The sequence below is a fragment of the Epinephelus fuscoguttatus genome, linkage group LG20 (genome assembly GCF_011397635.1).
Source record: "Epinephelus fuscoguttatus linkage group LG20, E.fuscoguttatus.final_Chr_v1".
In the NCBI taxonomy this organism is placed as follows: Eukaryota; Metazoa; Chordata; class Actinopteri; order Perciformes; family Serranidae; genus Epinephelus; species Epinephelus fuscoguttatus.
In genome coordinates, this window is record NC_064771.1 from 15,818,645 (window position 1) to 15,846,267 (window position 27,623).

The window sequence follows — 27,623 nt, forward strand, 5'->3', positions numbered from 1 at the left end:
ATAACACAGCAGCACACTACAGGTTGTGCCCCTTGGCTCCCTGGAGAAGTCCCTCTCATGTGTTGTTTATAGTGTTGTAAAAAACAATGGGTTTTGTCCCTAAACCCTTGTCAAAAACACAACTTGATTTGGGCATAAATTTCCGCTGACAGCCTCCAGAGAGCTGCTGCTCCTGTTGACAATAAACAAGCAGTTAAAGTGTATATGACCACGCCATAAAAAGGCTGTAAGTGGATTGTGGTATTACACATTGATTGCGCAGACCGTTCCAAGCAATTATTGTACCGTAATTCAAAGTGATATTAAGGGACAATTAGTGTGCTGCAGATTTTTACACCCAATGACGTCCAAATTGATCTAAAATAGCCTCCAAATTGGAAAATCGTGGCTTTTAATAATGATGAGTTGGGGAAAAATGACGGAATAGCTAAAAGGAATTATACAATGAATGAATCATCTCCCATTCAAGGGAACTGATATGTGTCCTCTTCGTCGTAATCGCCCATCTCGCCACGGCTAACGGTGGCCATCCTGAACATTTAGTTAATTCTACTCCAGTAATCAAGCTGTCTGCGTTCACTCTACGGGCTGTAAAAGTCAATGACAAGAAACAACAACATGCACAAGACAAACTCATTAGCTCGCTCCAGTGTTTGGAGGTAAACACTGAGAAAGTAACAGTCCCCAGATAAGGGAAAAGGGCAGACAGTTAAAGTTTTCACAGTCCAATAAGCCCCAGCTAATGCACTCCTGAAGAGCAGTTTGGGCCCCTACAGAGGGGGGAAGTGTTTGAGTTGCCATCAAGGCCGAGATAATAGGACCAGTAGGAGGCCACTGATTTTCAAAAGTTTTTATCTCATCTTGTTCACTTTGACCAACTTTTCCTCCTGATGCAGGTGCTAATGATGTCTGCGGCTTTGTTAGGTTGAGACACAGCCGATAACTCGGACGAATCATCATGTTGGAAATCTACTTACTGTAGGAATCTACCTGTCCTCCTCAAATGGAGCTCTAAAAGCTTTTCCCCTGAACCTGTCGTCACTATTTCCATTTGCATGACACATGCTGCCTAGTCCAAATACAAAAGGAAGATTAAACACGCGCTCACAAAAGTCCATTCTGGTGTAAGAGCAATCTCCCAGGAGAATGTCTGACTCCTTCCTGCCATCACAGGCAGAAAGGGGGAAATGATTATGCGTTTTTATTTAGCCTTATCTCCAGAGTGGGGGCGCCACTAATATGAACAGAGTGCTTTCCAGGCAGGCGGGTCTGTTTGCACAGCTCAGGAGACAAAATGAGGGGTTGATGGCTGCCCACTACCACAGTGCGATAATTCACGACCATATAAATGGCTCTGAAAGGGGCCACCGAGTGCCAGTCAGCCAACAATAACGTCTTTCTCCTTAACTTTCATGTTACAGATTTTTGGCTGCCTTTGTTGTGGGGCATGAACACACACAGGTTTCTCGTAGCATCATAGTCAGTCCTAAACAATGTCAGGGTTTCTCATGTGGTTTCCAAAACAGCAATGCCTCATGTGATTCTCTTTGGCCCCCAGAGGGCCGAAGCAGCTCTGCCAACATCAGCTTTCTTTTCTGGAAAGCAGAGCCGACCAATTACAGCAATATCCCTCTGACTGATGTGTTTATGAGCGAGCTGGCCAATGACAGCTTCAGTTAATTCTGATGGATGGCCAGACAGGTGTCAGAGGGCTCGGGAAAAGGTCGATGATTTGATTCAGAGCATGCTCTCAAAGCCGCTCTAAAATAAGGGAAGCCAATGAGCTATTTCTGTATCAAAATGATACCCCTTAAAATCTGCAAAGGCAAGATGAAGTCAGTGTGTTACTCACTCGCCCCTCAGATCACGCACAGGGATTGATGACCAGATGTGCCGTAAACTTAAAGCATCATACTACAAAGCACAATGACGTCACAAGTTGTGACTATATTCATGCGTCAGAACCGAGCAGAGGCTGTAAACAGCTGATATTGCACACGTGCTGTGGAGATTTCAGGTCCCAGTGGGGGTTGACTCAGGAGCTCTTCCCAGTGAACAGCAATTACACAAAACATTAAATTGGCTTTTTTCTCTTTCTCATTCCTGAGGAACTCTAAATGAAGAATAGGCTCCATGCTCCAACAGACGCAGCGCACATACAAATGCCTTCCAGAATCAATGCTTATAGTAATTACAGCAAATGAGCTACATGTAACCGAACTGGTGGGTCATCAATACCCAGTGAAACCATTTCTTCAGAACATAACGTGTTGCTGTCCATCTTTACAATAGATTGTTTTTCCTGATGAAGGCAAATTTGAGGAAAACAGCTTGTATGGGTGAACTACTGACAGGTTTGCGCTCTTCTTTTCGCCCAACAGTGAACACCTCCCCAGTTTTGTATCAATCACTTTGATTCTCTGGCTTAGAGGTGTGTGTGTGTGTGTGAGAGGCCATATATCAGGAGAATCTTTGAAAAACAAAGGATGGTGATAGTGGAGTAGCCTGGAGTGTCGATGAAATGAAATGGCTGATGTTCAAGGGATATGCCATCACAATGTCAGAAAAAGAAATACTCAAAAGAGAATGTGACAATGTTTCAGCCAAGAATAAAACAATGCATCCAATAGTTGATGAGTTATTTCACTCGAAAACACAAATGTAAAGCTCGTGGTGGTGCTACAGGAAAAGTCAGAGGATCGCCAGTCTTTAGGATTCATCCTCTGGAAACCATGACCAATATATGATTTGGTGCTAAACCATCTACTAGAGGTTTAGATATTTCATACGGTAAGTGAGAACTTTGACCAGCTGGTGGCGCTAAAGGGAAAGTCCAGGAGTCACAAAAGTCCTTAGCATTCATCCTCTGAGGAACATGAATGCTTGTCAGCTGTCAGAGGAAAATGTTGGCATTGATTGTTTCTGCAAACCACTGATACATCTACACGTTTCATACTTTTATCATATCAACGTATCTGAAGTTCTGATATGCATATGAGCTGGCTTCGTCATGTGGAGGTAGAGGCTAAGGTGGAGGGCATGACACCGAGGCAAGATGGCTGCCGAGCTGTAGACAACTGTTTGAGACCAATAAATGACAAAACTGGTTGTTATTGCCAGATATCGGCAGCATTTCCAGCTGTGATTGTGCTGCCAAAAATGGGGTATTTCAAGCCAAAACCTGATCTTTTCCTAACCATTACTGTGTGGTATTTGTGCCTAAACACAACCACGTTAGCTAAAGCATTGCTTAAACGTAAAGTAACATAAAATTTCGACATTTTTGCTACATAATAACGTACAATTGCTACATATCCATGGTTTGCATAAACCTACAATGCTAGCATTTATTCTGGTGATTGGTGCATGCTTATACAGAATTTAATGACAATCTATTGAACAGTTATTGAGATATTTCAGTCTGAACCATGGACTGTATCAATAATGGACACAGTTGTTGTGACGTCACCCATTGGTTTGTGGGCTGTTGTTCTGAAGCCTTGAGTTCAACACATTCTCACTCTGACATTGTCACATTTTGACGTTTGTTCATGGTCCACATACGACGTGAAAGATACCCTGGTTACATTAGTTGTTGACGTTCTGGGACGCCATGTCTGTTACATGTATTGTCTTCTTTCAAAATACACTTAAGTTTTCACAGGAAATTTACTATACAGTCTCTTTCAAAATAAACGTCAGTACAACAACACGAACTGACATTTTTGTCCTTCAACAACTAACGCATGTGGTTGGGTTTAGGAAAAAAGAACAGGGTTTGGCTTTACAGTGTTAGAGGACGCAAGCACTGCTCTCCTGGGTGAAGGCTGGTGTTTGTTGGACTCATCCACCACCTGTCCCGCCAAACCTACTTGGACTTTCGCCGCCATATCTTTCATTCTTTATCCGCCACGTTTCCCCCTGATGCCGTCGACCGCCGCTAAACTATGACAGCGACCAGCTACATATCATGCTGATGTTAAAGGATGGCTTTTTTCTTCAGTGTCTGATGCTGCAAGTTACTGCCTAAGCGTTGGATTTTGATGACTTTGGAGTGAGACCAGGCTCTTAAACTAGGTATTTTGGCAATTGCCATCATGTTTTTCGGAGCCATTTTTATATAATACCAAGCTACCAAGTGACCATCTTTGGAGGAGAGGCTGAAACTGTGAAGAAGCAATGGGTGGGCCTGACTCACAGACTGCAGCGACAACGCTTCCCAGACAGCCTGTTAATCAAGCAGACCCGCCCTTCAATATGCCTAATTTGGGCCTTAATAAAATGTGAAGGAGTTCTTAAAAAATTCATCCCCTTACAGTTGTCTTCAATCGTTGAATTAGCTATAGAGACCAAACTATTTTTTGTACCAGGCTGTAAACATGTTTATTTATGCTGTAAAGTTGTGCATTTAAACATTGGGATCTATGGGGATTGTTTTGGAGCCAGCCCCAAGTGGCCATTCAATGAACTGCAGTTTTTGGCACTTCCATGTTCGCTTTATTTCTCAGCCTTGAGGGCTGCAGCCTCCTCTGAACCAAAGACCAGACCAGCATTGCCAACCCCAGGGCTGTGCTGTTAGCACGGCTAATAATCTATATTCTGATAATAATCAAGGGAAGTCATCATGCAATATTTTTACAGAGACCCTAAATTCCCGAGAGGTTACTTTTTTTTTTAATCGTGTGCACAAGATAACTAGTGTCTGGCTTTGTTTGGCACAAGCCGAGTGGCATCTAGTTCCATTATATTGGAGAGAAGGCACACATCTCTACAGCCAGTATCTCCAACACCCGATAACTGACACCATAACAATCTTCAGTGATAAATAGCACTTCAGGTTGGAGTAAAAATATGTACTGTCCCTTTAACAAACAGCCCATTTGATTTGGCAATAGATTTTGGAGGCATTACAGTTATATTGTATTTTCTGCCAAAGAACACATCCTAATTTCTGCTGGACTACAAATGTCTTGAGTCCTTATTTCACATTTTTATCTTGTATTTCACAGCCACAACAAATATCCTATCAACAATGCAAATTAACATGCGGTAAACCATCCCAAACAACTTCATCATCACAGCTATCTCCATCCTCCACAGCCCCATCTAACCTGCTGGCCATCTGCATTTCCCTTTAAAATCAAGATGAATGATGTTAATCAGTACACGGGAGCTCTGTGCATCCCTCAGCTCCCGCTTGTCCTGCTGTAATAAAGCAGTCTGCCTGCCTGAGTAATTACTCTCATCTGTCTCAGCCGTATGAGCAAAGACCTGACTGGATAAAAGCTCCACTCAATGGCCCCTTTCTGGCAGCAAAAGCTGAACCAAAGCACAATACAATGACTGATTGTTTATGGAAAAATCAAGTGTAAAAATGATGCGTAAAGGCAAAATAAATGTACATATGGTCCTGACTAATCACAGCCACTGGGCATGGAAGGAGGCAGTGCTTTACAAAGGCTTGTTTTATTCTTTTGAAGACAGCATCAGATACTGTGTGCATGAAATGTCTCCTTCTGAAGTTTCCCTTTAAACTTCATCATCTAAGAGCATAATTTTTAACATAAAAGTACAGCTTCATTGGGAAATGGTATTCTGAACAAAAGTACAAATACACATGAAAACATTACAAACTTAATATTCTGACAAAGCCTACAGTTACAAATATGATAAATGAAGCCTGGTCAACATAAAACATTTATGCTCTTTAAAGTCCCACTCTAAAGGGTTAATACAAGTAGCAGTAAAGAAAATCAAAATTCTTTAATGGAAACGTATCTGACACAGCATGTTAAGCGCTCCCCACTTCCTTCTGTAGCAGTGTCTCTACCATCTTAGGTAAGAAGGCTTCCAGGAAATGAAAGAAGTCATGAAACACTCCTGTCTTGTCGCTGGTTGGCTCCAGCCTGAGCACTGCCTTTGTGCTTTCCGTCTCGCCCACCATCTGGGGCTGGACCTTGAACTCCAGGGGCTCCTTGAGCTCTGGCTCCTTTTCAATGATGTGAGCTGTGACCTGAGACTCCAGCTCCATACAGCTGCCCTCCGGCCTCGAGTCTGCATCTTTGATCAGTTCCCTCCTCACTTTTCTCCTGCCAGCCCACACTATGTGCCTCTGCACACAGATCCAGTGAGGGGACTCGGGCTTGCCTCTTTTCGCCAGCCTTGGCTTTTTGCCTTGGGGCGACACAGAGGCATCACTGCCAGAAGATAGCTGCCTCTTGGCACCGACTACAGCCGTGCCCAGAGGGCTGGCTTCGTTTTGGGATTCAACGCTGTCACAGCTGTCATTTGTTGATGTGTTGAGGGATGCTGAGGTAGTTTCCATTTCCACAGCAGCCAAATCCTCGCCTGTGGAGGAAGCAAGGTGACACCTGAGAACACTTTGGAGGACTCCCTCCACGGCAGAGCAAACCTTCTGAAACCACAGCAGCCGGAAACCGTCTCCCGCCATGTGCAGCTGATTACGCAGCGCCTCAGGGAGCGATGCTGATTTGAAGGGGATGCTGATGGTCGGCTGCTCTGTTTTGGCATGTGGTACCTCCCCGTGGGGGGTGAATAAGCGCACCAGCCCCCATGATTTCCCCTTGGTGGATTTGCGCTGGTACTGCAGGCTGCGGCAGTACTTCTCAGCCTCCTGGCACTCCCTCTGGAAGCTGCGCTGAGAGCGGTCATTCAGGTTTCCGGCGACGTTGTGGGAGAGCTCAAAGGGGTCTAAGAGATTAAGGGGGCCTAGTTTGGGGCTGTGGGGTTGGGTCTTGGTGGGTTTTTCCTCCTGCATAGCCTCTTCCTTTTTATCCTGGCTGAGGAAATGAGTGATTGGGAGTGCACGCCCTGTCCTGACAGATATGATACTACTGGCAAAATCAAAATTAGCATAGAAGGAGAAGAAACCAGAGAGCAGGGTGCCTAGATAGAGAAGACAAACATGGACATGAAGAGTGACAGTTAAGGGTTGCAGTGATGATGTTGGCGTTGTGTTTTAGAGTTTAGATTATGTCGTAACTATAATTCATGAGGAAGCTCGGTTTCATATAAAAATGTTGCAAGAAATCTTTAACAAAAATGACTCTAACTTACAGAGGTCCTGTGTGTTCCTGCTGGGGGGCACAGCAATAGGCTGACTAGGGAAGGTGCAGTTCCAGCCCTCAATCACACACTCCTCCTCCTCACCTGCATTAAGGTTAACACACAGCTGTTAATAAACACATAAACAAACAGCACTGAAATCTAAATGACAGCAAAACAGACAAAGTTACCTACTGTTTTTACTGTATGGATCCATTTAAATCATCTACAATATAAAAGCCTTTTTAACCTGACTGGAAACATCATTGCGTTTAAAAGTGAAATATTTAAAACACGGAAATGAAAACCAAATAAAATCTCAGACTATTCTTACCCAAATGTACCCATAATTGAACACACAAAAACTAAGTAATTTGCTGTCTAAATTGCAGTTTAAATGCTTTTTCTTGCATCCATTTTCACAACTACACATCAAAAAGAAAACAGGTTGTTGTTCTGTTTTTGTAATAATTTTCTTTCCCCATTTTTGGTCATAAAGGCTGCTTCAACTGTTAATTTTACAGTAATGTAGAGAAGCAGGGATCAGGACACATTTTGCCTCATGCATGAACCACTGATAGAAACAGATTTGTTTTTAAGTGGCACATACGAGTGGTTAACATCATCTGAGGCATTAAAGGGATAGTTTGGGTTTTTGGACATGAAGTTGTGTGAAATGCTGACCATCTGTAGCTCTGATGTGACGGTGTCACTACTGTCAACGAGCCTCCTGCTCTGAGAAATGGCCCGTAGCTTACTGGAGAAAAAGTAGTTCTTAAGATATAAGGGGGACACGTAACCAAAAGGTTTTAAGCTACAAAAAAGTATGCATGTGTTTTGTTAGACTATTTCAATAATTTTAAAACATCCCCGCATTACGTCAGACCTTGCTATCAATTGGGACTATTTTCTGGCCAGTATCACTCCGGCTCAGGCTCACGACACACCCTCGTCAGCTGCTGTAGGTAAACAGAGGAATACCAAAATGGTGCGAACAGCTGTGGGAATAAAAACATCGCCAGCTCCCAATTCCATCGGTTTCCTGTTACAGATATAACCCGTAGGCAACTTTGGCTTGTGTCAATTGGGATGAACCTCGCTACCAAGCCGGCGAGGGTGAAGCAACTGCGCGTATGTCAAGCTCACTTCAGCTGCCCACAGATCCCGACGGACAGAGAAAACGCAATTTCCGCACTGCTGGGCCCAAAGAGAGATATATTACCTAATACCAGTCTATATAACGATGTCTGTAGCTGACTGTCTGTAAAACAAAATGTTTGATTGAACTAACGGCCGATGAAGTTTTTGTTATCCGCTGCTATCCTGCGCACCTGCACGGCGTGGTGATGAACTGTCTAATTGATTTCTGCTGGTGTGCTGTCTTGCGGGCCTGCACGGCGGAGTGATACTGGCCAGAAAATAGTCCCAATTGATAGCAAGGTCTGACGTAATGCGGGGATGATTTAAAATTATTGAAATAGTCTAACAAAACACATGCATACTTTTTTGTAACTTAAAACCTTTTGGTTACGTGTCCCCCGTACATCTTCAGAACTACTTTTTCTCCGGTAAGCTACGGGCCATTTCTCAGAGCAGGAGGCTCGTTGAGAGTAGTGACACCGTCACATTAGAGCTACAGATGCAACTTCATGTCCAAAAACTCGAACTATCCCTTTAAAGTACAGAAACAAGAAACAACATTTAGAGAGCATCTAGTTTCAATATCACGATGTAGGCTTATTTCTGAGTGAAAGCGGATACGTAGGCAAGATTCTATGGGTGGAATATCACATTGTAAGCCATTTTATACTAATCATATTTTGTATTTGATACTCTGATACTACAGTCTGTGGTTGGGAAAAATTTGATTTGATCGTTGAAAACTTACAACGTAGCATGCTGTTTGTAGCTAGCTTAATCTAAGCTCTGTGTGGCTGAGAGTTGCAGATTGATTGATGGGTGGATGTCAAATTGGTCGGTACAAATTTACAAAAGACATGCCATAGTTTGTTTTACAGGATGAAAACGTGATTTGATTATGATAAAAGAATACAAAGAAACTGGTTTTTCATTTTGGTATATATCGTTACAGGGGTGCACAATATGAGCAGGAATGTGATCTAAAAGGGTTAAAAAGGTATTTTTTTATTTAATCTCTGCTATAATTTCCTCATAATCTGTCTTGGGTATGAACTAAATTCATGAGTTGTCCCAACGTGTTAATAAAGTCATGAACAGAAAGTCTGATTCTCTTTCTCAGTGGAAAAAACCCCCACTGATGACAAAATCTCACCTCCTGAGAAACAGGCGGCAAGTTTGTGTAGTTAAAGGCAGAAAGACAAGGATTTCACTGTTGCATTTTCTAAACAACATTCAAAATTGGCCCTTTCTCTCCGGCTCCTCTTGGACGCGCGCTCAAGTTTGGCTCCTGGTCGCTATGTTTCATAGCCCTGCCTTCACACCCTGTACGCTGATTTTGGCTGATTTCACATGCAGGAACATCCCCACAGCAAAATAACAAATACAGGCAGAGGGAAAGGTCTTTGCAGATAAATAAACTGTCACACACTTCTAGAGGGTCATAAGTGATGACAGAAAGGGATTACTTTTGTTTAAGGATGCATGATATTGGATTTTTTGCTGATATCCGATATGTAACAACTCATTTGACTGACATCAATATATCCGCTTTTTTCCCTACCTAATTTTAGTAATTATCAAGTCTCCTTTCTAGTGGAATTAACACCAAATTATGCATGTATGTTCTTATCGTGCCTACCAGCAGATGGAGACATGAAATAAAATACTTTTCAATGTATGCAATATTCCGTCAATGTGCAAATTAAGAAAAAGCACGTTGACGTGCCGACATTATCGTGCATCCCTGCTTTTGTGTGAGTCTATAAATTGTTGTTTCGGAAAATCCTACTCATGCTGCCTTTAAGAGAGTTCCATGAATTTGACTTGGGTATACTCGTATGAGCAAACAGCACAGAAAAGAGGTAAAAGTAGTTCAGGATGAGAATACAAAATGTTCTTGCATGAGGCTCAGTGAGTGACAGCAAAGGCAATGCAGCACTTACAGGCCATGTCTTTGAGCTGGTCCACTGTGCGGAGGACGGGGGGATCACAGTTTTGCAGGTAGTAGATGATCAGCAGTGTCAGAGCGTAGTTGTTGAGTAGGGGACCGGCACCACTGGGATTACCTACACATTATAACATGAATGGGATAGTGTGAAGGAAGAAACCATAATGAGTGCAATGCTGTGCAAAAAATATATATATAGGATATAGTCCAGAGATGACACATCAACGGGTCTGTAATAGTGTGGAGAGGCTTGTGTGGCATGGCTTTGGTTGTCTTGTTCCTTAGTAATGAAAAAAAAAAAAGTATAATCCAGCAAACAGATCCTGGATCGGCCATGGATGATCTAACTGCATCTCAAAAATGATTTATCTGAAACCTGTGTGCTTAATTTGAAATAAGAAAATGTACTTGTGTCATTTTTTGGAACTTTTCTTATTTGGTTTTTCGTACCTGGCAACACTGATCTATGCGATTGCTTCAAAACATCTGGTTTACAGCAGCCTAACACTCATCTGACCTCATCATGCTGTGCTAATCACTCTGCACAAGTGCCTTGTTAAAAGCTGCATGGAGCCTACAGTTCATCAAAGGGAACAAAGATGATATGCCCCAGGCGTAAAGGTAATTAGTGCGCTCTTCAGTGAAGAACGCTCTGTATTAAGATGTGATTCTTTATCAGTGGACACAGCCTGCACACAAGGAGCTGTACTTGTCCCACAGCTTCTATAACAAGGCACTACAAAGCTTTGCAAATCAGTGTGTCCACACAGATCCTAACAGGATCATAAAGGGCAAGTGGAGTTCTACTGACATCTGCTGACCAAACAATGCAATAACAACCTACATGCACAGATAACCACAGTGCATTCATTTTGACTGTAAAAAATATATATATATATAATTACAACAGAATTAGTGCTATAATCTATGCTCCATGGTGCAAGTAATGTCATCTTACCAGCCAGCTGCTTCTGCTTGGCCCAGTAGCGGATGGTGTACACCAGAGGCCTCAGCCTGTCCTCCATCCCTGAACACAGCTGGAGGAAGCGGGTGTTCCTTACTGCAAGTCTAGTGAGGGATACACAATAGGAGAAAAGAAAAATGTACTGTAACTCAGCTCGCTGTACAACATAGAAACTTCGTACACCACATCCAAAAGATTTCTGAGTCTTAGGAAATCGTAAGAGTCGTTGACTGACCTGTTGTTAATGGTGATGTCGCCCTGCAGGTTGAGCTCACGGTGATGGAACTTGACTACGGGGAGACGAGCACCGCTGACCACCTGGACTTTGTGCACACTGGGGACACAGCGTCTGAGGATTGTCGCTACAAGGTCCAGGACCTCAGCCGGAGAGGCGGTGGACAGGTCGATGTCAGACAGGATGGAGTCCTCGGAGCGGCCATCGTCTGATGTGCCCTCCCCTGCCTGAAGAAAGAGGGATGACAAAAATTTGTTCAACACACAGCAGCATGTCAACATAGTAGTTAATATTTTGGCCATGAATTAAATAGAAGGCACTTCAAAGGTTCAAATGCTTATAAAAATGTCAGACCTGTTCTGTGGTAGACTTGGCACGGGCTTGGAACACCTTGGTGTTTTCCAGGTCCAGGAACAGGTCTAAGTCGCAGGAGTGGATGCCGAAAGTGTTGACAGATGACCCGAATGGCTGAATCTGGCTGTCTGTAAACAATCCAAATGAAGAATTAAAAATGAGTGAGGCAGTCTTTTCTACATTTATCACTATGTGAGACTGTGTACATGTGCTCAAAAAAGGTCACCTGGAAAAAACTCCACGAAAACCTCTTGCAGGAGTTGAACCAGCAACCCTCTGGCCTTCTTTTCGTTTTCTCCCAGCTGGAATCGCTCTACGACGTACTGCATCTGTGCATTCACCTGGAGAACAACAAAAGACACCACAGTAGCACTGTTAAATAAATAATCAAAAAAGTATAAACCAGGCTTTATATTTAACAATGAGATGCTTACAGACACCAACTGGCACAGCTGAGGTTTGAGACGTTCGAGAGCTTGTTGGAGGTTCTGCGGGTCGTTCTTCTTCTTGGGAATCAACTTGAAATCCTTCTTTTCCCGTGGTTTGACGCGCAGCTTTAAGCCTTTCATCCGATGCTCGACACAGGACAGGGCCGCCTGTATGCTGTCAGTCTCAGTGAACTGCACGATGGCGTACACACCCTGTGAGTGCAGAGGGACACATCCGGTCAGAGTACATTGGGGTTCATCAGTCACTTTCCATATGCTGCAAAGAAACTGACCATCAGCACTGCTGGAGTGAACACATGCTGTACAGACGAGCACTGTGTGGCTATGGACATCATTTAAAATGAGCTGCATATCATTGTAAACAGCTGACTGACCTTGTCTTTATCCATGATAACATCTGAGACCGGCCCAAACTGCTGGAAGTATTCTGCTATGTCAGTCTGAGAGATGTCAGGCTTGATGCCACTGACAAACACACTGTGCTGCTCCTGGGTCTTCCTGGTAGCCCGCACAGTGCTGAGTGTTTGGTGTTTCCGCCCTTTGATGTGCTGCTCCACACTTGGCACTGCGGAAGATTAAAGTACGAGCAATAACTTTAAACTCCTTTAAGAAATACAGTAGTTTCAAAGATTAAACTGTATGGAGCATGTTCAACAAACAAAACACAACAAATGTATGTTATCTAATACATAACGGCTGGCACCCCAGTATTTTGCTGAACTTCTCTGCCCCGACTCCAACTCCCGACCTCTTAGATCCTCCTCCTCAGAACATATTTATTTGTGTATCATTCTTTTAAATTAGTTTTTAAATGTGCTATATAAAAAAAAAACTTGATTTGGATATCTATCTCTATCTATCTATCTATACATATATAAATATGACCTAGGTATATAAGTATAAATAAATAACAATGATTTAAGACATTTATATAAAAATGAACATTCAATAAATTAAAATAAAAATTAAGTAAATTTAAAAAAAGATACCCAGGAGTACAAGTATACAGAGAAAATGGGTATATTCAGTCAGATGATTAGGGGGAGAAAATTTTGCAAAATTTTCTAACAGCTTTGAAGTGAAAGTGTTTTGAGAAGAGCTTTGAATTCCAGAAGAAAAGAATAATAAAAAAATTAATTGATATAAATCAGGAACTGACAATGATAATTTCTTTCTTTTTTTAGCATTGAGAATAATGAAATTAATAACAAATAATATCCCTAAAGTTAAAGGAGTAAATTGAATTATATGAATCAATCTAGATCAATCCAAAATCTTTTGGATATTTCACATTAACAGTTTCTATGTTTACAAAAAGGAGCAGGAAGTGTGTATGTGAATTTAGCAACAAGAAACTGGCAGGGTGTATTTTTCTGTGATACAATACTTACAAGGTAAAAACTAAGCCCTTCTCCCCTTTATGTTCTCAATTTTAGACCTCCAGATACTAACTAGTTAAAACTTGTTTTATCCTTCCTTTGATAAGATAGGGCTACTGTTAAACGTTATATCTGTTAGCTTATTTCTGTCCAACATCAGCCTAACACACCAAAAGTATCTGGCTAGTACATTAAGTTAGCTAGCTGCTCTAAAAACACATGGCACTGACATTTACGGTATGTCGTTTGTTATACAAGTGACAGTAACGTTGTATCGGTACTCCATAAGATAGATAAAGTTACGCTAAAAACTAAGGGCACCTGTAAACAAGTTAAATGTGGCTAAGTTAGCTTACTTACTGTTTGGTAAATTGACTTTGCACAGGGAGCAGTGGAACCCTCTCGGCGTCGTCTGTATGTCGCTGTCTGCCTCCATGACGGAGAGAAATGAATGATTATCGAGAAAAAAATAGAAATAAATCGACCGCTGAGGTCGTCACAGCGAAGTGTGGAGTCGACTGCCCTCCATGCGTCTCTCAAATCTCCCTCCAGCGTTGATCCTGCGTTTGTTTCGAGTCCGTCCCCAAAATCAGTCCGGGTTGTTTTCCGGCTTTATCACAAAGTTCTGAGGAATTTAATTGTGTTCATTTGTGCTGCAAACACTAAAAATGTGTGAATTATGTTTCTTTTCACGAGACTTTATAAACTGTTGTATTGGTGGTATTTACTCAGACGGTTCAAATGTATAATCGCATTGATTACAGATTTTTTTCTGTCTTAGGTGCTGATGGATCATCAAACTGTTGAATGTAGTTTGTTTCATACTGACTGTAGTATGCATTATGGCCCAGTCTTAGAGAAAACCTTTATGAATTTTTATTTTAAACCCCCTAGTGCATTAACCAATTTACATGTGGCTGATTCACTATTTCACATACCTCTCTTTAAGTAATATAGACAGCACATGAAACACATTTTATTTTTCCTTTTGCCTCATCTTATATAATCAGACCTGCACCCACACTAAGCTGTCCATGAAAGTAAATGTAATGCCATTTCCTTTTCAGTCTCATTTACCTGCACTATCTGTAACTATCAAAAATATGACTGATGAAGCCCTGTCACCAGAGCAGTACCTGTACCTACACAATGCTATATGTAAACCATATTCAAGCCATTTGGACAATTACCATTGCAGCCATTTTAACTCCACATGTTGATGCATAAGCACCAGAGAAATGTTAGGACATAAAGACAAATCAGACCAATTTTTCCACCGTACAAAAAAATTTAATAAATCACTTTTTTAAACCATAAAAATATTTGCAAAACCAGTAATGAACAACATACAACTTGTCACGATATAAATGGTTAGAAGATTCCCTGCTGTATTGGAGAAAAAAAAAAAAAAGGCAGTGCGTCATTTTCATCTATAAAACTACTTTATAAAATGCTGTATGATCTAATAAAAATGACAAGTACAAAAAAAAAGTTAAATGGGAAATGGGGGAAAACAAGTCACTGGGATTAAGACTATATACAGATGCTTTTTATTTTTTTGCTGGTCTTCCTCTTCTGGTTTTTGGCTGTGTCTCAGCCTCAACACTTTTCACCTTGCTTGTGGACTCTTCTGCTGTTACATCAGCGACCTTTGCCCCTCGCCTGGCTCTCTTGACAGGCTGAGCTTCGATGACTTTGTCTGAGAGATCCTTCTCTTCAGCTTTGTCATCGTCCTTTGACACATTTTTGCTTTCAGTGTCAAGTTTGGACTTCCTGCCTCGCGCTGCCTTCACTGGTGTTGCTTTTGGAATATCAAAGACTTCCACATCTGCGTTCCACTTGACGGATCTTTTGGATGTTTTTGTGTCTTCCACAACAGCACTGCTTGACTCTTCGGTGGCATCATCTGCTGTGGGCTTTGCCGCTGCCCGTCTCCCCCTTTTGGCAGGCTCTACTGAAGTTGATGTAGGCTCTGAAACTTCTGCGTTGGTCTCCTCGACAGGAAGAGCTGCACCTCGACGAGCTCTCTTGGCTGGAATGGCTTGGGAAGCCTCATTTTTTGAAGATGTTTTCGCCCCCCTTCCCCTGCTTTGTTTAATGACTGGAGAGTCTGGCTCGGCATCTTTCTTCTCTTCAGCCTCCACCTCATGCTCAGGTTTTTCTTCTGGTACCACAGCAGTGACTGCAACTTCTTCAGCAACTTGTTTTCCTCTCCTGCCCCGTTTGACCGCAGGGACCTCAGTGGGTTCGACAGGAGTTTCACTCTCAGTGTCTTGTTTTGCTTTCCGGCCTCCTTTCCTGGGTTTCGCAGCTACAGTAGCCTGTTCATCAACCTTCACTGGTTCAGCAACAAGTGTCGCTTCAGCCTCCTCTGGAACAACATTTTCAACCGTTTGGACTTCTTCTTGTGGTTCTACGTGGTCTTGCTCTGCCTTCTTGGTTCTCCTCACTTTTTTGGCCGGCTCCTGGGATTCAGTAGTCTCAACTTCTTCCTTTTTGGCATTTCTTCCCCTCTTAGCCTTAACTGGAGGTTCAGACTGCTGCTTGGTCTCCACGGCGACAACTGTGTCTTCTGCCACCTCATTTTGCTCAACAGTATCAGGTTTGGTCTTTCTCCCTCTTTTGGGCTTTGCAACAGTAGGAATGGACTTTTCAGACTGAGCATCTATCACAACAGGCTCGTCACTCACAGCTTCAGTTTTCTCTGGCTCTGGTTGAGATGGCTCAACTGGTGTTTGTTTAGTTTTCCTCCCTCGAACAGGCTTCACGACAGCTTCCTCTACAGAAGGTGCAGGATCACTCTGGTCACTCACAACTTCAATGGAAATCTCAGTCACAGGTGTTATTTCCGCAGCTGTCTCTGGTACCATTTCAGGTTTATCATCGGAGGTGCTTTCTTGAGACTTTGCATTTCTGCCTCTTCCTGTTTGTCTAACAGCAGGTGGTGCGGCAGCTTCAGCCTTCTTTCCTCGTCTTCCTCTGACTGGAGCAGCGACAACAGCATCTTCAGCCTCCTGTTTATCCTCAGCTGCTTCAGGTTCCACTGTTTTTGCCCTTCTGCCACGAACAGATTTCTTTTTAGGGTCAGGATCCGTGGCAGTTGTGTCTATTTCTGTGACTTCTACAGTAGCAGTCTCCACTTTAGGTTGTTCTTCAGATGAATTCTCATCGACTGCGTCCACGTCAGATTGTTCCACAGGTGAGTTCTCCACTACTGCATCCACTTCAGGTTTGTCTTCAGAGATGATTTCTTGAGATTTAGCATTTCTGCCTTTTGTCGTTCGTCTTACAGCGGCTGGTGCAGCAGCTTCAGTTTTCTTCCCTCTTCTGCCTCTGACTGGAGCAGAGACGACAGGATCCTCAGAATGTTCTGCCGCCTCCTGTTTATCTTCAGCCGATTTAGACTCCACCAGTTTCGCCCTTCTGCCTCGAACGGTTTTCTTCTGAACGACAGCAGCATCCATTTCGGTGACTTTGCAAGTGGCTGTCTCCACTTCAGGTAGGCTCTCAGTTACAGGCGTCTGGGGAACAGTTTCCATGGCATCTGATAATTTATTTTCATCACTTGCACTGGGCACCACCTCCAGCTGGTCGCTGCAGACTTCATTTGCATTTGCTTCTGAAATAATAGGAGAAAACAAAGGAGCAATGTTACCTTTACATTTACAGTGGTTAAACTGTCAAACGACTGATTAGTTAAATATAATACGAGTCAGGATTTGTGTGTTTATTGAAGACTGTGCATTTATATGGAAAATGGAGAATGGAAAACCCATTTATCCAAAGTCCCTCCCTCCTTTTTGTTTTAGAGGTCAGAAATAGTTTTAGGTGATTTCAGTTTAGCCCAACAACTCAACAGCAGAAATAAAAACAAGAAAAATTAAATACCTTTAGCTGTGTCCATTTCAGGAGCATCCTCACTCTGAGTAATGGGTAAATCTTGCTGCTCTAGCACTGGTTCTTCAGGCTGTTTAGCTTTTCTCCCTCTCTTGGGCTTCACAGCCTTCTCCTGGGGTGATGCACTGTCATTTGCTTCGATGTTGACTTCAACTGGGGGGCTCTGTTCACTCTTAGGTTCTGGCACCATTTCAGTTTCAGCGGCGACCTCTTGGACGGTTTCCACTTGATCATCAGAAGCTTTTCTTCCTCTTCTAGTTTTAAGGGTTGGTTTGGAAGGCAGAGAGGCACTTTTCTCCTTCGTGACCTCATCATCATTGCTCTCTTGAGACTTTGCATTTCTGCCTCTTGTTGTTTGTCTAACAGCAGGTGGTCCAGCAGCAGCTTCAGTTTTCTTTCCCCTTCTTCCTTTGACTGGGGTTGGAGCAACGGGTTCTTCAGAGTGTTCTGCTGCCTCCTGATTATCATCAGCTGGTTTAGACTCCACCAGTTTCGCCCTTCTGCCTCTAACAGATTTATTCTCAACAATGGCTGCATCTGTTTCGGTGACTTTGCAAGTCTCCTCTTCAGGTAAACTCTCAGTTACAGGTGCCTGAGGAGCAGTTTCAATGGCAGGTGGTTCTGTAGCTTCAGCTTTCTTCCCTCTTCTTCCTCTGACTGGAGCAGAGACGACAGCATCTTCAGGTGCTTTAGGTTCCACTGTTTTTGCCCTTCTGCCACGAACAGGTTTCTTCTTAGGGTCAGGATCCGTGGCAGTTGTGTCCATTTCTGTGACTTTTCCAGGAGCAGTCTCCACCTCAGGTTCTTCCACAGGTGAACTCTCATCTACTGCATCCACTTCAGCTTGTTCTACAGGTGAACTCTCATCTACTGCATCCACTTCAGCTTGTTCTACAGGTGAACTCTCATCTACTGCGTCCACTTCAGCTTGTTCTACAGGTGAACTCTCATCTACTGCGTCCACTTCAGGTTTGTCTTCAGGTAAAGTCTCATCCACTGTGTCCACTTTGGGTTGTTCCGCAGATATCTCATCTACAGCTGGTTCAGAGAGAGGTTCCGAAGCATCTGATGATTCGTTATTATTGTGTCCACTTGGCACTTCCTCTACGTGGTCATCAACGACAACTTCTTTTGCATCTTCTTCTAAAATAATACAAAAACAATTATAAGAATACAAGAAAAATAAGTTGTCGTAGTTTTTAGCTGTTGAAATACTTGCATCAGGTTTTAGACATGTTTTGACAATAGGGTTCCATAGGAAGTATTATTTGTGCTATGGTTCTTTCAGGCAGTCCAACAAAAGCAACGTAAAAATGTTTAAGAGCAGAATTTCCATATCTTCAAGGTGTATCAATACAAACAATTCCAATAATGTTAGAGACAGCACATCTCTAAAAGTCTGTTTTCAGACATTGTTAAACATTATCTTATTGTACATAATTTTAACAGAACAAACCTATTAAAATAGCCAACATACCCTTTTCTATGTCATCATGGAGAGCAATCACATCTGATGGGATATCGCCTCGTGGCTCCTCATGGGCAAAGTCTAGTTCTACGTGAGGAGAGAAGACAATAAAACCACAGAAATGATCAGCTCTTCATTGTAATGCAGCTTACATAACCCCCCCAAGTGAAGTCATTCATTACTCATCTACCATTATAGTTATCAAACTTAAGAACCAACTCACCTTTTGCTGCGCCTTCTTCACAATCCAGAGGTGTTTGATCTTCTACCTGCTAAAAAATAAATCAAAAACAATTTTTACACTTTGAAGTAATCCATGCAGACAACAAATATCTCATGAAGCTTGATAAAAATTAATATTGTCAGTCTGTTGGTACACAGATTTTGATCTCTCAGATCTGTGCTGATGAAAAACGAAATATGCCTAAATGTTTACTCGTGTTTTATCAAGGAAATGACTGCAGGAAACTGCAGTTTGCTCAACTGTGAGAACCTGACACTCATGTTTAAGCTCTGAACCAAACTCTTTGTTTTTCATATTCATTCAATTGACTTTCTGCAACGTGAAAGAATTGCTAATATTAACAACCCCAGTAAGAAACTTTTGCATTGTTCGGTTCATTGTTTGCTTTGTCACATGGCTGAATCCAAACTGTTCCTATTAATGATCACACTTTAGCTGTCAGTCGCTGTGAGAAAAAAATACTAAATTCAAACTAATCCTTCTGATAAAATAATGAAAAGTTGATGCACATGCTTCCACTACCTCATTTGTCTCCAGTTGTCCTGTGGCTTCAGTCTGTGGAGCAGATTCTTGCACTTGGTCTGGTGTCTCCATAAGTTCCTTCTCATCATCCAAACTCACATCAGCAGCCTCTAGAGCTTTGGGAGTTTCTACAGGTTTTTCTTGAAGGTCTTCATGAGATTCAGCTCGTTGTTGGGGGGTGTTCAAAATGCTTTCAACTCCAGTAAGGCACTCTTGTTGTTCAGCCTCCTGTTTGGGAGTTGTCAGAAGTTCCACTCGGATGTCCTCCACAGGTTCAGCTTCCCGTTTTGGAGTTTCCATCATCCTCTTTACTCCGGTGAGACACTCTTGTTGTTCAAGTTTCTGCTTGGGGGTTTTCAAAACCTTGCCTCTCAGGTCCTCAATGGGCTCGGCTTTCTGTCGTGGGGTCTTCATAATCCTCTTCACTCCAGTGAGACACTCCTGTTGTTCAGGTTTCTGCTTTGGAGTTTTCAGAAGTCTCCCTCTTAAGTCCTCAACAGGTTCAGCCTTCTGCCTTGGTGTCCTCATGATCCTCTTCACTCCAGTGAGACACTCCTGTTGTTCAGGTTTCTGCTTTGGAGTTTTCAGAAGTCCCCCCCTCAAGTCCTCAACAGGTTCAGCCTTCTGCCTTGGTGTCTTCATGATCCTCTTCACTCCAGTGAGACACTCCTGTTGTTCAGGTTTCTGCTTTGGAGTTTTCAGAAGTCTCCCTCTCAAGTCCTCAACAGGTTCAGCCTTCTGCCTTGGCGTCTTCATGATCCTCTTCACTCCAGTGAGACACTCCGGTAATTCTGGCTTCTGTTTGGGAGTTGTTTGAGAGGTTGTCTTCATATCTGTGCACTGCTGTTCGCCAGAATCATCAGAGTGAATCTCCAAGGCAGGGACATCACTGACGAAGCTTGATTCTTGATCATCATTAAGGAGGCGTTGGACTGCCTCGCTGTTGTATTTTCTGTCTTTTACTGCGGACGCAACACTCAGTGGAGACACCATCATCTCGCCTGTAAAATTAGGCACATTTAATTACCTAACAGGCCTAATCTGACAAATCCCTTAGCCTAAGTGATTAAGTAGAATACAAATTTAATGGTTTGTGCGGTGGTACTGTTTGTTTTGAAAGAACCACTTTACCTGGCTCCTCTGGTGTGTTCAACACTGATGGCTCTACCACAGATGTGCCCAGAGCTCCCACTGGTGTCTTTGTGGCATTGTCCTCATTGATCACAGATCTCCTTTTCCTTTCATTTACTGGGGTTTTAAACATTTCAGAAATTCCTGAAAAACACAACACACAATATAAGTAGGTACAATATTGAAGTCCAGATTACATCACTAATAATGGTTGTTTTCCAGCTCTACAAACAAACAAACAAAAAAAAGGTAATTACCAGTCAAGTCCTCATCCATTTTCATGTTCCTTTTAAGGAGAGCAGTATTGGTGACCAGTCTTGGTGCAGCACCAGTTGCATGTACGACCCTTTGTTTGTGAGCTCTGCCCACAACAATAGTAACAGGTGAATCTGCATGTCCAGTGCTGAAATGGCCTTGGATTTTTCTTGCAGGGGTCTGAGAAGATTGAGAAGGACATGTTGATTGCTGTTTTTAAAATGCTACTATGACAACAAGATATAAACCCATTACAGTAACAGTTGACATGCAGGCTGAGTATAAAATAATGAGGGTTAATCTTCACTGAGCAGGTCCTGGATAGTTGCAGAGACTAGGGAAAAAACACATTACAATGACGTGAATGTCCCCTGTAGTCATTACAGTATCTTAGTTTACCTGTGGTTTGGGCACAGTCTTCTTCTTTGTCATTTTGGCGACTGCTTTTTTAGCTGGAGCAACCACTTGAGCCTTAGGTTGACCAAATTTCACAATGTTTGCCCAGGAATTTTTGGCTTAAGGAAACAAGCAAAAGAAAAACATACAAATTAAAATACCATAGGTAAAAAACAACAACATGAAGACATTTTCATCATCAGTCAGACATTGACAGGACTACCACTTCCCCATTCTCAGTTTAATCATAAATGACAAAAGTCAACTCATGCACTGTTTAAAAACATAAATGTTACCATTTCATGCACGGTACCAAATTGTAGTTTAGAGCTTTCTATTTTGCTCTTCCCACCTCACTCTGCTTAACACACAATCATGCATGTACACACACTTAAAATCAATAACATTTGCAATGTAAGACATGTACTTCAGGGTCTTACATACCTTTCAGGGATGCCCGTGAAATGCCACTTCTTCTGCGCATTACTTTTGCAGCACTTGAAGTTTCTTGTGAGATGCTCTTTCTCCTCTGGGGCATTTTAGGAGTTACTGTGACTGAAGGCACCTGGTCAGTAACAGCATCTTCTGCATTTGGAGATGGTGTGCTGATACGCGACACAGAGAAGCGGCCTTGTACTCTGGGGGTCTGGACTCCTGGTGTTCCACCAACAGTGGGAGACCGTCCTCTTGCAGTAGATGGACTTTTGGATTTTGGTGTCTTCTCAGCAGGTGACGCAGCCTTGGGAGAAGGGGTCCTGGGTTTTGGTGACTTCTTTGCAGAAGATGTTGCCTTGGGAGAAGGGGATCTGGATTTGGGAGATTTCAGTCCTGGAGATGTTGCCTTGGGAGAAGGGGATTTGGATTTGGGTGATTTCTGTCCTGGAGATGTTGCCTTGGGAGAAGGGGACCTAGATTTTGGTGATTTCTTTCCTGGCGTTGGAGTCTTAGGAGAAGCATTCTTGGCATTTGATTTCTTAGGTGACGGAGTCCTCATTTTGGCAGGACTTTGCACTTTGGGGCTACCTGGTTGCTCTTCATCGAACTACAAAAACACAAGATCCATTTTAAATAGGATTATGTGATAATTAACATTTATTTAAAGTTGGGTCAAACAATTTGAATCATTATCTTCCACTCAAGTCTTACCTGTAGCGAGCCAGTGACTGACGCTCGTCTCAGGAGTGACTGTTTGGGTTTAAACACACAAAAGCTTCTCCGCGGACTGGCCCCCTTGCGTAAGGGAGAGTCAGGAGGCAGACGTTTGTCAAATAACTCAGGGCACAGGAAACCTCCAAAAGAAACCCTTTTCTTCTTTATTTGAGGTGTAGGCAAGTCGGCTGCAAGTTCTCCACTTTTACGTTTTTTGGATGTCTCTTTCACTAATAAATGAATTGAAAACATGATTGTACGTCAGTAACAAATCATATGCCAACGTAACATGCTTAAATAATTACTTTAATTTGTTTAACAACCATCTAATCTAAAGAGAAATATAGTATTACAATACTCTTTACCTTTTCCAACTTCAGCTGAGGAACATCCTGAGTTCCTTGGAGAACGCTTCGTTTTGGGAGAAGTCACTGCTTGCGCTTCCTGTTCCTGAGTCACTGCAGGTTTGGCCTCGTTGCTTCTCCGTCTCAAAGGTGATTTGGGTGATTGAGCAGTAACTTGCTCAATAACCTCACACGCAGTATACCTCTGGGGGGGTGTACGGATTCTCTTCTGAGGTGAAGTTGCTTCAGACTTTTCGGCTGTCTCAACTTCAGGTGCGGCCATCTCAGTAGAAGGACCCTGGGAGGACCTCCTCTGCTTCTTAACAGACTTTGGCGTTCCACCACTTGTGTTTTCAGCCCCCTTAGTTTCATCAGCTCCAAGACAGACTTTAGCTTCATTCTTCTGAGGAATGCTTTTATCTTCGGTGCAAGTGACAGGTTCATCATTTTTCCTGACTGAAGCAGGTTTTGGAGTGCAAAACCTCGAGGTGGGTGTTTGAAGCAAACTGGCAGAAGATTTCCGAGGGGTCTTGACATCCAGAGATTTTTTGATCATTTGATACAGGTCGTTGAAGGGGGAGGCAGTTTTGCCTTCCTCTTTGGGCTCCACCTCCAAAGTTTTCTCCAGGGATCGCTGGATGTTGTCATGGTTAGTTCCATCTTTCAGATGAGGATCTAAAATAAGCAAAACATAAAACTTAGTTTAAAAAAGGCTTGTACACTTGATAACATAAAATAGGAGACTGGAGAAAAACTACAGGCACCAAATCCCTGTAGCTACTTGGGAGACAGGGTGTTTGAGTAGGGCTGCAACAACATATTCATTGATCTGTCAGATGTTTTATAGGCTGAGCTAAATATGCAAAAATGACTGTAACTTATCCATTTGACAGGCTGTTGACCACTGTAACTCTAAGTTATTCAAATTACCCTTTTCTTTCTCTGTGTTTTAAAACATTTGATCAGATTCAGTTCTATAATGTCTATTCACCTGCAACAGAAATACCAACTCTGGGAATGCAATACACTAATAGTTGATGTGCAACATTGTCTTCAAATACAGCACAATCACTTTTCTAATTTACAATGAACACTATCAGTCTCACCTGTGGATACTTCAGAGATCCTTTTATCTCCAGTTTCAGAGGTAACTGTGTCCCCCACTTGCTGATCGTGAAGAACCTAGGCATGAGACACTTTTATTAACAGATATATAAAATAATCAAATTTATCCAGAGAGGAGGGAAATTCACACTAGTGGGATGGCTGAAATGATCTAATGATAAAAGATAATAATGTGTAATTTACTTTGAGAGTGTCAGCTTTGCCTCCTGTGGAAGACCTCTTCTTTGGTGTGGGTGCTGGAGGGTACTCAAACCTGAAATGACAATTAGCAATACATCTAAGTAAGACATTATTTATCTGTCATGAAAATTCTAACATCTGGGAAGTGGGACCATGGATTCTCCCTTAACATTGCATCCGGTATACATGCTCAACAAACACATTATGTGGGTACTTCAATTTAATTTTCTTTCAACGTGTTCTTGGAAAACAGGTTTATATAAGGAGAGGTGAAACCACCAATAAAAACAAACACAGTGAATGCAGGGTCACATAACTGGAAAACTCTTGTAGAAACAATAGAAACAGCATTTGCAGCTGGTGAGGAATATATATTCAAATGGTATGTTGATTATGGAAATGAAAATGGTGTGTGGTCTGGTGGTAGCAGATTATGCTTAAATCTTAAAGTTCTATTAAAAGTAAATACACTGCACATGTATTGTATGTTTGCAGTTAATATTTGTTGTCTAAATTTACCTAGGTACAAATTAGGCTTTTGAAACAAAAGGATGCTCTTGGAGGTCATATTACTTAACATTCCACTGTATAAAATTTAGGGGGACTTGGTAATATCTAGCGGTGAGCATAGCACATTGCAACCAGCTAAAACTTCTCCCACTTAAAGTTCCTGCAATGTTATTGTTCAGGAGGTATTTACCGGATGCCCAATTATCCACAGTTCTCTTTCTCTACATGAGCAGGTGATTAAAACTTGTAATAACACCAAATAAAGCAGTTTCATATTAAAAAAAATAAATAAATAAAAATCTGTTTTTCGCGACACATTGCTTGTCGCTGGATGGGCTGCTAACTATGGTGGCTGCCTTGACAACATGAATGGCGCTATTTAGAGCCTGTGTTTGGTTTGTCAGTTATGGGCTTCTCTAGAAACACGAGGAGCTGACATAGTGATCTCTGTGGACAAGGATCTGATCCCTATGTAAATATATTCAGCTCATTCTAAGGCAACAAAAACACAATTCTTATTTTCAGGTAATTATACAGTAAAGAAAGCATGTATTATATTCCATTTTTGACAATATGTCCCCCGAAATCCAACACACTAGACCTTTAACAAAGTCATGTGGTGACTACGGAAGGCAAAAGTCTGAAGCAACAAAATATTTACTTCGCACTCACCTGAAAGAACGGTCAATAATAGTTATCACATCTCCGTGTTTCAAACGCTCAGACTGCTGCAAAACCTCTCCGTTGACACGAGTTGGATTCACAGAGCTCAAATTTGTCAAAATGATCTGGAAGAGACAAATATAAACATCACCTCAAACACAGTCTGACAAAGCAGCTCAAAGCAGAATACAAGTGTCAGCTAGGCTTTTAAATCTATCTAGGCCAAGATTTCCCTCTGTGAATTCACAAGTGATTTAAGCAATGACACTTCTTTTGCATCCACAAAATTAACTTTTAAAATGATGAAAACATGAAGACATTAATGTAACTATTCAATAACAGTTCCTTATTATTCTAGATATCATATAAGGTTGAAACACTGTGACAAGTTAATGTGGTCATGGTCAAAATGTGCTGTTACCTCTTTATTTTCATTCAAGTCAATTCTGCAATGCTCCTTGGAGACTTGTGGAAGCTGAATACGAATATCGCAATCAGGCTTCCTGTAAGATAATAAAGAAACAAATGTGTCAACAAAAGAGACAGTTAAGATGTAAGTGGTGCTTGTTCATGAGCAGCAAATGAAATGTTCTATGGTCTAAAAGGGTGAACTTGTGAACTGGAGTTTTGACTACACAATCAGGAGTCTGTTGTACTTGATTTAAAAACAGGGAACAAACATGCAAGATTCTGACGTCACTCGCAGATGGCCCGCCCCCAAACCAGTGGAGTTTTTATAGCACAAGGACATCTGTCCACCTCAACATGAGGCCACACAGTAAATGTGGCCTCTAACACAACATGTGCATGTTTTCAGTCTGATATCTTAAAAGGCAAAACTAGTGCCATTACAATAAGACAAGAGAAAATAAAGAAGATTTAATTTGACCACATGACATGGAAAAATCAACATTATATCCACCAAATGCGTTTTATTGAACTCACCTTCCAAATAAGCATGTTGCAGTAAGAGGAAACTCAGTCCCATCTCCTCCACTCCTCTTCACCACGACTATTTTTCCATGCAAAGGCATTTTCGTAACGTTACCTGGGAACAATGGCAAACATAGGTATCAAACTTAACAGACCACTAGCTAGCTTAACAACAACGTCGTGTTAGCATTAGGTAAACACAGGTACATTTGTGTAGTACATAACGTTAACGTTTTATAGTCAGAAAGTAGATTCACAGAAACATTAATCTAACTGGAAGCAACATATGTGCAGGGAGAGGGCATGTCTATGCTACATGTTAACGTTGCTTTAAACGTAAGTTGACTCGATTATTGAAGTCAGCTAGCGATGTTTTTAGCCAGTACTATATTTTACGTCGGCGTTGTGTTCATTTGTTTCAGCTCAGTAACGTTAGATCGTCGTTAGTGTAACATTAAGTTAAATCACAATGCTGACAATTCTGCGACACCCCACGTGCAATGTCGCCTCGATAGTGACGTTATAATATTGTCAGAAATGAACGTCAACGTAGAAAATACCTCAAATTACAGTAGCACCTAACTTAACAATAAAACAAGACACTTTTCAGTGAGACCTGTAACGTTAACGCCAAGTTAGCTAAGCCTGGCTTATGGTGGTCTCGACTATACGACAGACTGAAAAATATTTGCAGGCATCGTTAGCCTTACCTGGAAGTCCACTCAAAGACACGTCAACTTCTGGCAATCCATAAACATCGACCGGGATGTGGCAAAGAGGAATTTTACTATAATATCATGTCAGACTAAACCTACATTGATACCTTACCATACCCTACAATGTATACCGACGAGTGGCTAACGTATGCTACTTTGAACAGCCGTCATTGACGTCTCGCCGTGGGTGCCGTGGTATCACTCCGCCATACTAGAAAAATACAGTAACCTCCAGAGAAAAACAAAAGTCGGATTAACTGATGTTTTGGGGTCAAATATATATGTTTTGTCTATTTTGCTGCGTTTTAAACTCCAATTTCCTTCTCGGTAACAAATTGAACTCGCGTCTACATGTAAGGGACTATTTTGTTTATGAGTATGGCGGAGCAATTTCACTACGGTAAAGGGAATCTGATTTGAAAAACGTTTGAAATTCCGCGCGAACGATTGTGATTGGTTGATACGTCACAGCTTGGTAAGAGGGCGGGGCTTGGCTTCTCAAGAGCCCAAACAGCTATTAGGTTTGGCATTTGTACTGCTGTCCAGAGATTTAAAA

General features: G+C 42.0%; 2 protein-coding genes across 3 annotated transcripts; both read right to left on the reverse strand.

Annotated features, from left to right (window-relative positions):
- Positions 1-5,460: 5,460 nt before the first annotated feature.
- tut1 (terminal uridylyl transferase 1, U6 snRNA-specific) lies at positions 5,461-14,133 on the reverse strand. Its single transcript, XM_049562636.1, has 10 exons — positions 13,895-14,133; positions 12,530-12,720; positions 12,141-12,347; positions 11,933-12,047; positions 11,707-11,834; positions 11,353-11,579; positions 11,112-11,221; positions 10,149-10,271; positions 7,078-7,170; positions 5,461-6,906 (listed from the first exon to the last, which is right to left on the reverse strand). Exons 1-10 carry the CDS (start codon positions 13,968-13,970, stop codon positions 5,792-5,794), a joined length of 2,385 nt encoding a protein of 794 aa, XP_049418593.1. The 5' UTR covers positions 13,971-14,133; the 3' UTR covers positions 5,461-5,791.
- Positions 14,134-14,813: 680 nt separating this feature from the next.
- Positions 14,814-27,254, reverse strand: mki67 (marker of proliferation Ki-67). Of its 2 annotated transcripts, none has more exons than XM_049562639.1 (17): positions 27,062-27,254; positions 26,364-26,466; positions 25,840-25,921; positions 25,428-25,543; positions 24,249-24,318; positions 24,047-24,122; positions 22,962-23,615; positions 22,594-22,826; positions 21,892-22,489; positions 21,451-21,566; positions 21,054-21,231; positions 20,797-20,940; positions 19,666-20,666; positions 19,123-19,171; positions 18,909-18,986; positions 17,423-18,571; positions 14,814-17,153 (listed from the first exon to the last, which is right to left on the reverse strand). In XM_049562639.1, the coding sequence occupies exons 2-17, from the start codon at positions 26,450-26,452 to the stop codon at positions 15,085-15,087; spliced, it is 6,702 nt and encodes a 2,233-aa protein (XP_049418596.1). In that variant the 5' UTR covers positions 26,453-26,466; positions 27,062-27,254; the 3' UTR covers positions 14,814-15,084. The 2 variants fall into 2 exon arrangements, with proteins under 2 accessions (XP_049418596.1, XP_049418594.1); XM_049562637.1 differs by having other exon boundaries at positions 17,423-18,574.
- Between the last annotated feature and the right edge of the window lie 369 nt (positions 27,255-27,623).

Coding starts and splice junctions, on each gene's coding strand:
- tut1 (XM_049562636.1), bottom strand. CDS start 13,970: ATGGAGGCAGACAGCGACATACAGACGACGCCGAGAGGGTTCCACTGC. Junction 11,580..11,706: donor CCAAGTCTACCACAGAACAG/GTCTGACATTTT, acceptor CTCTTTCTTCAG/GCAGGGGAGGGCACATCAGA. Junction 6,907..7,077: donor CAGGAACACACAGGACCTCT/GTAAGTTAGAGT, acceptor TTCTCTATCTAG/GCACCCTGCTCTCTGGTTTC.
- mki67 (XM_049562637.1), bottom strand. CDS start 26,452: ATGCCTTTGCATGGAAAAATAGTCGTGGTGAAGAGGAGTGGAGGAGAT. Junction 25,544..25,839: donor ACTTGAATGAAAATAAAGAG/GTAACAGCACAT, acceptor TGTCTCTTCCAG/ATCATTTTGACAAATTTGAG. Junction 22,827..22,961: donor CTCAGCTGAAGTTGGAAAAG/GTAAAGAGTATT, acceptor TTCATTTATTAG/TGAAAGAGACATCCAAAAAA.